This window comes from Channa argus, chromosome 6 (assembly GCF_033026475.1).
Source record: "Channa argus isolate prfri chromosome 6, Channa argus male v1.0, whole genome shotgun sequence".
Lineage (NCBI taxonomy): Eukaryota > Metazoa > Chordata > Actinopteri > Anabantiformes > Channidae > Channa > Channa argus.
Window position 1 is genome coordinate 13,167,621 of NC_090202.1, and position 12,647 is coordinate 13,180,267.

Genomic DNA, 12,647 nt, shown 5'->3' on the forward strand with positions numbered 1-12,647 from the left:
GGAGGAACATGACAGCAGCCATTATTAAAAGAAAGAAAATGGAAATGTATGATTAAGGGCCACTATTTTAGTTTTAAACATTGTACTGAAGAGCCACAAATACAAAGAAAAAAGTATTCCTGTGAAAAAAAAATTATAGATATGTACATTTTAAACAGAAATGTTCATTTTAATGATGGCCAGAGTAGCACAGTTCTTTGAAGTACAGTAATGACATGTTGCAGACATATCAATTCAACTTATTTACTCCAAATAAACTTTGAAACTGGTTTATATAAAACAAAATTTTAATCAAACCATCGGGATTTAAAATATGTATGCACATAAATATGACAGGGCATGTACTGTATGTGTGACAATGAATGAAAACTGAAAGCTACACTTTTGTATGTATTTCACGTCTTCTCACAGACAAACCGTTTTGTCAGGAAAATAACGACGCTGCCGAAACTCGATAGAAATTGTTACACAGTTTATAAATTGTGGAAAATATTAGAGCAGTCCTACATGAAATATTTCATATCTTGTGTTTCTGACTCTGTTTTACGCCTTCACCTGACTCGACATGACTCCACTGGGACCTGCACCTGACTCAGTCTAACTATAATGCTGAGAAGAGAGAACAGTACAAAAGTGAGGAGAAAAAACAGACAGGAGAATGAAAGAGAGAGGAATACTGATGCTTTGAAAATGTATGTTAGGAGCTAGAAGATGTAAAGAAAATGAGAGCTGAATGTTTTGTGTGATGTTGATTATATCAGGAATGACACAAACACATACAGATTTGTGGTCGCATACTTATAACAGCAGCTAGGGTATCGACAGAGAAAGGAAACACACACACAGACTGTTGAGTGACAGTGCATCCATCAGGAAGAGTTTGTTATGGTACTATGCCTGAGGCTGCTCACCCTGTAATCCAACTGAAACCAAGCTTATTAAAATGATATCAAACCCTTTTAATCTAGGACTAATCTAATCTAATTAATCAAACAGGCTTTTGTAGTATCTAAAACTCCCCAGCTGTAAAACTGTACAATAAAAATGACAACATATTTTAGATCTAATTCTTCACGGGGGAAAGTTATTCAGACTGAAAACAAGTACAGTTTAATTAAGGTGGATTTTTTGACTGATGTGATTTAAAAGGGTGTCAAAAGAGAAAAAAAATCACTCTGACACTCTGCTTTAGAGAAAATGGATAGAATAATCTTCAATAAAGGAAACTGGAAGCAGACAGGCAGATGAATTAAAAACTAATCTGACAATACAATTTGGAATATTCAAACAAAACCTACAAAGGAAGCAGGCTTTATGAATCGATCCCTTTTCTCTTCCACCACAGAGATTGAAATTAAAACATTTACCTTCAGTATGCACTTGAATCAGAATAATTGGAAGAAATTATAAACATGTAAATATGAAGAATTCTTGTGGAAGTACGCTAACATTAATTAAATATTTGTTAAGTATTTCGGTTCATTAACTGCAAAACTAATGAAATTGGTCCCAGCTGCACTTTGTGTTTAGTAATAATTAGCAAATGTTAAGACACTAAGCCAAGACTATGAACATGGGAAATATTATAGCTGATTAACATTGCCATACTATTAATACTATTATTAGGTTGCAACTACAGCAACATTTTCTTTGGGTGTAAATGTCTGTACTTTTTTGTGTAAAGAAACAATAGTGAATCAGGGGCTGTTCTAAGGCGTGGACAGGGAGGCCAGTGCCAAGATCTTGTCATTTTTGCTAGTAACAGCTGCAGCAACTTTTCTAAACTTTCTAAACTTTTCTTTTACATTTCTAAAAATGTAATTCTTTATATTAATGTGTGTCTCTATTCTATCTAAAGATTGGTATAAAATAGAATAACATTTACAACAGGTACAACTCAGTACTGGCCCCAATCTGGCCATCCCTGTGAATATGGTGAATAACTGCTACAGTGATGATAATATAATTATCATATAAATGTAACAATGAAAGGTTAGAAAACAAACATTTTAAAACAAGCAAAAATCATTCCAAACATAAAATGATCACATTTCTTATGAACCACCATCCAGGCATCAGCATAAAATCTTCCAGAACCAATCACTTTCTCAGTTCCACTTTAACCAGTTCTTCTTTTATTTAGTTTTTCACATTACACTTTTATTACCAACATTACGATCATCGAATGCAAAAAAAACAAAAAAATAAATAAAATAAATAACCCCCCCAAAAAACAAAAAAAAACCTGCCACATTATCTTCAAAAACATTTCTACTAAAATGTCATTATCAGGGTCATTAGCAGATCCTGGGGCGCTCATTTCATTGACTCAGCATGAATCATGATGTTAATGAACAACAAAACAGTTTCAAGTAAACGCCCTCTAATAAATCAACACAGCCATCAAGAATGTTCTGTACCAGAGATAAGGCTCAGAAAAAATTAATAGTGACAAATAACCTGCATACTGTTTCCAACCTTGTGTATATTAAGTTGCTTAAAGAAAAAAAATGTTTAAAGTAATATTTTAGGGCAGAGAATAATTGGGGTGTTTGAACAATAAGATTTCAGTGTATGTTTATTGTAAACATGCATTGATCATAGGATATTTTCCCCAGGCAACAAAAGAAAATACAAATAAAAAAAAAGGCTTTAAAAGGCTGTATGATGTACAGTAACTAACACTTAATATTAACAGAGAATTAGTCTAGCAAATGTAGAGAAATACTCAGCATTTATAATCTCTGTTGATTTGATTTGTTCAGTAATTCTTGTTGATTCTTGTGGTGGGACAAAGAATAATTTTTTTTATTATTTTGAAAATATGCAGCAGATTAAATTATTAAAATTAAATGAATATTTTTTTAACAATATTTAAGTGCATTTTATAGGAATTGGTCGAGATTTGTCTAAGAACAGAGAAGATAGATGCTCTTTTTTTATCAATCAAACATGACTCTACAGGTGGGAGACAGTTGTTAATGTGAGGTTGCCGGGCAACCAACATTTTCCTGTGTAGACATATTATAGAAGTAGATACAGCATGTATCCCTTATACTATACACTAGATCTGCCATTTTTGATTAAATACAAAACATATAACTTGTTAATTTGTGCTTTTCAAAAGTGCTGAACCGACTCAGGCTTGATGTTCCCCCCATTTCCATTTCCCTGTTTCCAAGCTAAGGAACTGCTGACACCAGCTACATATTAATCAGAGAGATATGAAAGTGTTATCAGTCTTCTTCTTAACTCAACATGTTGAACTATTCCTTTAGGTATTTTTGCTGTGTGCTATGTGCTTCATTTTTTTCATCTTAAATGAATAATTCTCAAGGGGAATTATTTTAACAAGATGATTCCAACCATCTGAGTTACCTCCTACATCAAATTAGCCCCAGGTTTATTGTGTTAGAAGGTCAAGTGTTTGAAATCAAAGCAGACTACTTTGTTGAGTTAATTATGGCAGCAACTACACATAAATGTTTCACTTTAAAGCCTCTTTTAGGTTTGTTATCACTTTTCCACAGATGCCTTTGACACCGTGTGAAGGTAGTAATGCCAGTGCTGTTTGTTTGTGTGTTTGGGTGTTAGTGCATGTGCAGCGTTTACTGCTAGGAAGAAAGCATCATGTTTGGGTGTTACTCTATGTGTCATCGTGAGTCAATGCTCTGTAGGAAAGGGAAGGTGAAAAAAGAGAAGAAAACAAGCGAATGTGGGAGCAAAGAGCAGGAAAGTAAAAGGAAAAGAAAGGGCAGGCATGGGAAATGAGAAATAAGAGGAAACGTGGTTGAGCATAAAGGGATGCAGGGTGCATTGGCTGGGTAAAACTACAGAAGAAGAAGATGAAGGAGCAGATCAGAATACAAAGAAAGTTGGCTAAAGGGAGAGAGATGAAAAGATAGAAACAGAAAAAAGGGAAGGTGTGAAAGAGTGATAAAGAGAATAAATATGACAATGAAAAATGGAAAGGAGCAGAGAGAGAAAGAGAGCGTGTTGGGCTGAAAAGGCAGAAATAAAATGAGAAAATGGTGGGCAAAAGAGGTAGCTTTGTAGAAGCAAATGGTTGGGGCTGATAAGACATGAAACACCAAAAGCCGGAGCCAAAAGCCAGAGAGGACTCGATATGTATGCCAGTTAACCAGTCTGTGAAACAGACAGGCACCCAACTGGACAGTCACCTAACTGTCCAGTCATTCATTCAGTCTGCCAAGCAGATGCCCAAACAGTTCAGGATTTAAAAAGCCAGACTGTCACGTAAAAAGTTAGCAGTCGCTAAGACATTTAATCAGCCTGTGAGCCTTCAGTTCAGATGGCCAGAGACGCAAGCCAGGAAGCCGTTAGTCACAAGTTGTTTCAGTCAGTCAGTTCATTAATTAAATAATTACTGCAATTACAGTACATAATCATCTATCGAGTCACATATATCACCACTGAGTCAGCATGATCATCTCCCCGTTATTGAGGCACAAAGGCGGAAAGGCAGTTTAGCAGTCAGACAGTCATTTTTCCAGTCTGTCAGTGAGCATGCCAGCTCATCTGTCACCACGTCACCCTGCCGGTTAAACACAGTCACAACTATGTCAGGTGGCAAGTAAGTCCGCTGACCAGGTAACCAACCAGCCAGCCAAAAACATGTCTTGTTGTCACTGTAGGCAATGACTCACTAGAGTCACTAGCCAAAACTTACTTTTTAGCTGAACTAGTTAGATATCAGAACTTGTCTGGTTTCTCTTCTGTTTGTGCGATTTCACCCATTTTATAAGTAACATAAATAATGTACCTCCCTAATTTCAATTACCACAAACATAGCTGTGTTTGACAGTTCTGCAACCTGAAAAGCAGCACCATGGAAACAAGTGAAAAGCAAAATTTCATTGATTAAAATTAAGATATATTGTAATGATGTGATTATTTTAAGGCCGAAATATACAGTACATACTAATTGCTAAATGGTATTTTGGATGTGGCAGTGAACTAGGGCTAAAGCAAAAGCAATAAACAAAAAAAAAACACTCTCAGGGGCTAGAGCAAGTGCACATTAATACACACTCATTCAGGATTGGAGAATCAGAAACCCCATCAGAAAAGTAGAATTCAGTAATGTAGGCTGAATAGAAATATAGAGTGACCAGGCACAAAGATGTAGATTGAGAGAGCGGTATCAAAAGATGAGGGCTACAAAATGCAGGAGTGACAAGAAAAGTTGTTGTTGTGTCAGTACCCCCCCACACACCTACACACCCTTCAAATAAAGGGAACAACATTACGCATTTTGGACAGGTAATTTCTCTGTAGAATAACAGAGATGTTGGTGGTGATTGTGATGTGCTCAAACAGTGAAAAGAATCTGAATTAACAGGGCTGTCTGATGGTCCTGTGATTTTGTGTGGTTGAAAGTTAAATCTTGACAGTGGCCACAGAATCCCTCACAAAGCTCTTGTCCAACTGTGGCTTTCATCATGAAAGGAAGACAGAAGCAAAGACACGAGCAAGACATTCCAGTGCCTCATGGGATCAAAACATGGATGTCACGAATCTCCATCTTACTTACCATTTTTACTTTGTCTCATTAACACAGGTTACTCTACCTCTAAACAGAACAATAAACTAAAAAAAAAAAAGGAAAAAACTCTTTGGCAAACAAAGAAATACATAAAAAGGCATCATGAAAAAATAAAAACAGTGTAAGCTGAGTTTTGTACAGAACTTTAGAGACACTCTATCAGCTTTTTTGTCCTTTGTCTTTCCCGAGGGTTTATGACTCAGGTGAGTCTGTGTTTCAGTCTGTTGCTGTGTCTGTAGACCCGGCATCAGTGTCGCAGCAGAGGCTTCCTCATCATCAGAGGCTGCAAAGAGGAGGAGGTGGCTGAGCTAAAGTTAGCCAAGGCCTGCTGTGGTCACCATCCACAGAGATATATGCAGGTGAAGGGGCGGCATGAATGTAAAAATGAGGGGTGTGGGAGATTAACAGATGAGCCGAGTTAAAGAACGACAGCAAAACAAAGTATGAGAGATGAAAAGAGAGAGAAGATTGTGGTGTTGGAAAAAGTCAAACGACAGACAGACATTGGAAGGGAGCAGTGGGGAAGGAGCTAACGTAGAAAAGACAAATACGATAATGCCATACTGTTTATTACAATCATCCCATTTACAACCAAGGATCACAACCCACACTGCCATTCAAACAGACGTATCACACAGGGTGTGATATAGTAGAATAGTAACCGTATTTAACATGTTATCCAAACATTCCAAGTAAGATTTTTTCCTAGAACAAAGCTTTTTAATTACTTTGATTGTGTTAATGTGTGTTCATTCAAATCTCTTAGAGCTAGCTATAGGCACTGCACCACGCACTGCACTGGGGTTTACTACTCTGTCAGTTGAAGTGAGCATGTCTGGAGGTGGGGCTCTCGTGGGGAGATTTCCTCCACCTCAATTCATTTTATTGAAGTGCATGCTTTGCTGCAGCATGTGTGTTGTTTCCACCAGCAGTCATGACTGTTACTGCTGCTTCTAGCCAACAGAGGCACTGTCGCATCTTGCTTTTTTATGAACGCTCTGAATAGTCCCCCTTTTTAGGTATAGTATTTTCTCACATTATGACACAACAGTAACCAACTACAGATATTTTGGTAATACTTCTGAGTTTAGTGGATGCGCCTTGTTACAATACTAAATTGCAAAGCTCAAGCATCTGTAGCTTGTTTTATCTCTGGGCTGAAATTAGTCTTTCAAGTTGCTTTCACTTGCATCATTTTGCATGCCCAATTGAATTAGACTGATTGCATTTACAGGAAGGGGTGGCCACCATAAAAAGGCTGCAGATGGGTGAGTTGAAATCAAACGTAATCAGGGGATGTGCAAAAAATATGCCGATTACCCTCCTTCATCCTTGTTTGTAGAAAAAAGAGGAATAATTATACTAGGCTGCAGACCGATGTTTATGTGAAAGCTATTAGAAGAGACTCGACTGAGGTCACTTCTAAATGGTGATCTGAGGTCAGATTTAGATTTGACTACTAATGAGACATTAGCGTAATCTTCCAGCTGGACAAGTGCCAGTGTGCTCTGCAACCTCTCCTTAATTCGGACAACTCAACTGGATTTTGCTTCGGCATTAAAAGATTCTGCTACAAGCTAACATCACATGGTTTTATTCATCTGTCCCCTTGTTTTCTGAAACGGAATGCATCTTGTACCCCAGGCTTCAGGCTAAGGTCAAAACCTGACCGTGATTATATGACTTGTACAATGACCTGTTTTTGCCAATCTGGTCACTTCTTATGGTGGTAAAAGACATCTACTGTACCTATACAACCTTAATGTTGCTGCAACAATACAGTACACTCAATGTTGCTGTCACATCTATCTGCTGTCAGATATATTTGTCAAAGCTTCCCCTTCCACCTTGTCATCCCTGTATGTCATCATGTCAGGATAAAAGAACAAAAATGTACATTTTTATCTAATACCGGCTATATGCTTTTAATCACCTGATGTGTCATAGATTGGCAGCAAATTGGATCTGAATAAATTTCTACATGAGACAGGTGTGAGGTTGAAAAACAAATGTGAAAAAGGTTTTTGTGAATTTTGTTTTGAAATTGGACTGAGATTTGGATTAAGCAGTATTTCAGAATCACATCACCACAATCAAACAGCACCCAAAAGTACGAAAAAATGAAAACACTACCATGATGGTGGTCACAACTACAGTCCGGTTCTCCATCCCTGAGCTGTCGTTGGACAAACCATTTTCATTCTGCACCAACACAAGTTTGTCTATGTCGTTCCAGTAGCCAATCTGGGAGAAACATAGGGCGAAAGAAAGAGGGAAAATGGGAACGAGAGTAATCAAAAGAAATGATAATTCAATCAATCAGCTTTTAAAGTTTAGTTTTGTATAAACAAAATTTACAGTACAACAAAATCGACATATAAAGGAAAAACAAATAAAACAGACATTAAAAAGATACCAAACCTGATTGAGACTGAAAGAGAGGAATAGAGTAAAACTAAATTTGGCAACAGAATGAGCTCACTACAGCAAATTTCCCATTGGAACTGTATAAGATATTGAGAAATGCCGAGTGTGAGCCAAGAACATTCAATAAACACACACTGCTGTCGAAGAAACACTTCAGAAGCTGGGTGCTTATTTTCATTAACAATAAATTTTCATTCTGGACTTTATCCTACTTTTTGCCATTATGAAGGATTGTTTTCAGGTTTTCCTTATTTACATCAATGCAGAGCTGTATGTACTGTACCTCACAATGTCTGGGAGATGCTCTCACAGTTCACACTCTGAAAAGCTATTAAAACACAAGCTGCAATGGTTCAATTAAAGTTACTGTATCTAATGATATTTATAACTGCAATATGACAGTTGATAATTAAGACTTATGGAGATAACTATGCAGCAATTAATTTCTTAACAAATAACCATCATGAGGGATGAAACCGAAAGAATTATCCCTCAACAACAACACTAAGCATATTCCACTGATGAAAAGTCAATAAAGAGAAATGATAACTTTATTGTTCTTTTAACATCACTTTTCAGCACCATAGACTAACATTATATGGGAGAATATGAAAGCACTAAGGTGACCATATAATTTCACACTCACTGTGAGTGTTGTTTGTCTTTGTTCCTTAGCCATGAGGCCTACCTTACGTGGTCCGTTACTCTTCAATTCAAACACGTCCATGGTGTAGTTCACCCTTCGACCGTAGTGATCAAACTGAATGTTTCCAGTCAGGCCCTGAATGCGCACCTAAAGTAACACCGACAAAGTACTTTAGAAACATTGTTTTTCTTTATTATCCCTTTATTATTTCAGCCTTTGTTACCACTATAACAAGTAGCGTTTAAAAACTATAAGTCCCTGAATTCTGCAACAAACATTGCAGAAATGTGACAGGTATATGTTAATAGTGCAGCCAAACAGATAGAGTTTGCAATTCATTCATTAGAATTATTGTACAGGAGGGGAAGAGGAAATACTAGGTTGGAATTAGCAGTTAATGATCTGTTTAGATATTTTAGAGTTAAGACTAGGTTTAAGGGTGAAGTTTAGAATTATGTATAAGATAAGTTTAGGTAGGAAATGCAACAAGACCTTTGAAAGAAAATGTATCACAAGTACAGAAGTATTAGTACATGTACCAAATGTAGGTGTGGATACTCCATTAAAAATATCAAAATATCTAAATGAGAATTAAAAAAAGGATTGCATAGATTTTTTTAAGCATTTTCTTCCTTTCCATTAAGTTGTTTTGCTGACTGCATTTGAGTATATGTGTGTGTTTGTGTGTGTGTGTGTGTGTATGTGTGGTTGTGTTTACTGTATGAACATCTTTCTCAGTGTTTGACAATCTGCCCTAAACTATTAAAAATCAAACTTGTACCAACCTGTTTGAGTGCACGCTCCATATCTATTCCTTGATTCCACGGAGCTGCTGGATTAGCCAGACAGTCACCAGCGTTGCCACGACGACTGATGTCAATTTTCTGACGGCGAAGAGTGCGAAAGGCCTCAGCCATCACAAGGACACCATCATATGTTAGAGATGAGGTATACTAAAGAAAAAAATAAATATTCATCAAGATTTCAATGGGCTCTTTTTTTTTGACAGGCAAATACATGTTTTTCCTTTATCTGTGCTGTACACAATATGTGTCATAGAATTAATTCCGCAAAAGAAGTTAAATAAAGGCCTTACAAAGTTTGTTTAATGAGATCCAATTTGACTTTACGTAGGATAACGTCAAAATCAGTGTTGGTCTTTTCTATGGTTGTAGCTTATGCTGTTAGACTACATGAGCTTAGTGAGCTTAGATACACAACAGTCCTTGAATAGATGCATTCTGTGATTTACTGTACAAAGCCAAAGCAGAAAATGCTGACATTGCAGAGCTATGCAGTGGGCCAATGTGATTTATTCCTAAAAGGGGAAGCAATTTGATGTTAACAACAGCTGTACTGCTGCACCTCAGAACACCTTAACTCCATATGAACTAACCTCACCAGTATGCAAACCTGCTGACGTGTACCTTAATCTATCTCACCGCTCTGACTTTTATTTGACTTCCACAACACCAGTGAACATCAGTCAACATCACTGTAAATGTATAGTTTTATACATGCCTAGTTTTTCAATATAGTGACTGCGTAGAAAGGGAAAGCAATTAAAATTACATTAAAATGTCTTTAAATAATGTTGCACACCTGTTCATTAAATTCATATTGTCAGGAAATTCCTATTAATTAAATGTGCATGTATACTGTAAACTTGGATACATGTTATATACAGGATGTGTTGATGTTTGTATTACTAAATGGCTTACTGGGCAGAGGTTAGGTTTCTGTTTGACCACAGCCTCTGTTTAAAGCCCAACAAGCAACAATAAAGAAACATGAAAGATGACATTCAAATGAGCACAAATATACACTAACAGTGCTAACACAGATACACAAAGGTGGTTACAATTGACCTTAAAGAAATGTGAAATTAACTGAAACAATTGCAAAATTACCAAAGAGCAACAAAACTAACCATAGAAGATGTAAAATGAGCACAGAGACACAAAAAATACTATAAGAATTGGGAGAGTTGGCATCCTTCTACACATCTGTGCCCAGTCATTATACAGTATAATCCATCTATGGATGTAGCACATGAGAAGTGAGTTGGAGTACATTACGAAAACTTTAAGGATCCTTTAAAACATGACAGTGAGTAGAAGACAGGCAAAGTGATCATCAGTATCATTTGCATTATGAAACCCGTAAAGTGGTGGTGATCTTGACAGATTGTTTGACAGATTCATTACAGGTAAGACACAGCGCAGCAGGGAACATCACCACGCACCCGGCAGCCCCATCCTGCCCACACACAGACAGAGGCAGTCAAACACACAGCGGGGCCGCCTTCACATCATGGCGGAAACAAGTGGAGGGATGAAAATGGAAAGGAAAACTGACAAACTCTGCCCATGCTCTCCGTGCCTTTGCTGGTAGGTTGTTTTCTCTTTTACTGACATCCTTGATTTGTATCCCATAAGGTGTGTTTTGGAAGACTGCACAACCATGTCATCTTCCTTTCATCTCTTCCCTTTGAAACTAAAGAAGCCTTTAGGCTCCCGACTGACAGATGACGACTATAGAATCCAAATCAAGACGAGAACAACAACAAAACTGAGCCAGCTAGCACACCCTTCTCTGTTTCTGTCAGGGGCAGGACAGGAACGCCACTGGGACACTTAGAAAACAGTACTGGCTTTAAAAAACAACAAATTCCAGGCACAGTCAAAACAGATTTCCTCAGTAAGTGTGAATTACTAAACAAAAAAAAAAGTTTATTCTACCATTCCATAACAGACCAAGACCATAAAATATTTATAAAGTATGTATGCATTAATAGAAGGCATGTGTCGCTGTTCACACAGAGACTAGTATTTATTAAAATTTACATATCTGTACAAAGATATTTATCTACTACTGAGTAAGATCCATTTTCAAAGCATGCAGGCATAGGCATAAAGAGGGTTCTCTAAAATAATATGGACTATGGACTTATATAAGATGTCATCCACATCGTAAAAAGAAATTGGAATATGGATAATGCAAATCAGATAAAGGACCAGAAATAAATCATGATATTATGACTCACAACAATGGCATAAGGCTCATAGAATCAGTGGGAGTGTGAAAAAACTGGATGGAAAAAGCCCCCAAAAGGCTGTAACTTGGAGAAGATATGTGTGATCATAAGACTTGTGGCTGAATTTTTAAAAGGGATAATATATTACTTTGCCAGGTCAGTGACCATTTTCATTACAGTACATTTCAACAAAATCTCCAGGCACAGCAAAGCTCATTTCAAGGCAAATCAGCCAAGAATCACTGGGTTAAGGGATTTTGATTGATGGTCAAAAGCAGCTAGCACAAAGTTCAGTGTAAATCTCCAGTGCAAAAAGGACAAGTCCCATCAGGGCTTCTCACACTGCACATTATTAGACCAGAGTTCTATTTGGCCCGAGGCTACAAGTTGGCCCAAGGCTAACTGAGCTCAGTTTTTACACGGTACCAATTAGCCTAGAGCAATTTGGAACCATCTGTTGTCACTGGAGATATGTGGTTTTCTGTTATTGTGTTAAATCATTAAAATCATGTTTCCTTGTGTGTAAAACAGCAGAGTGAAAACATAATTGTTATGGAGGTTTCAGAAAGTGAACCTTTCGATGCACTTTATCTGAGATGTGTGCAATTGTCCGGAAAACTGAGTACATTTGCAGGTGTGTTTGCCTTTATTTTATTCACTGTTTCTTTATAGTATAGACAAAACACCTATCCCTCCATTAAAACACTAAACCTTTACTGATGATTGATGCAGATTGAAGCATCTGGTTATGTATTATCAGGTGAATCTGAGAACAATGGCCAGTCTGAGGCCAGTGGCTCAATTGCCACTGGCCTCAGGGTGAAAAATGGCATGCCAATAATGAAAGAGCATGATCTTTACTGTTCATTTGCATCATCATTGGGATATTAATACACAACATCACCTTTTTATCATTACTACTACATGGTATGTTAGTGCTCTGAGAGTGACTGCCAGCCTGTGAGTGAGCG

General features: G+C 37.2%; 1 protein-coding gene across 13 annotated transcripts in view; it reads right to left on the reverse strand.

The window, feature by feature from the left end:
- gria4a (glutamate receptor, ionotropic, AMPA 4a) overlaps positions 1 to 12,647 on the reverse strand; it is a 96,705-nt gene that overhangs the window by 36,708 nt on the left and 47,350 nt on the right. For 8 of the 13 annotated variants that reach the window (XR_010914705.1, XR_010914704.1, XM_067508597.1 and 5 more), the window contains exons 8-10: positions 9,425 to 9,592; positions 8,640 to 8,786; positions 7,700 to 7,810 (exon numbers count right to left, since the gene is read on the reverse strand). Coding sequence is in view for 11 of the 13 variants with exons in the window: in XM_067508597.1 (XP_067364698.1) it covers positions 7,700 to 7,810; positions 8,640 to 8,786; positions 9,425 to 9,592 (426 nt within the window). In the remaining 2 variants the exon portion in view is untranslated. Of the gene's footprint in view, positions 1 to 36; positions 5,850 to 7,699; positions 7,811 to 8,639; positions 8,787 to 9,424; positions 9,593 to 12,647 lie in introns of those variants that run through there. The other 5 variants (XM_067508598.1, XM_067508599.1, XM_067508603.1 and 2 more) reach the window with 2 other exon arrangements.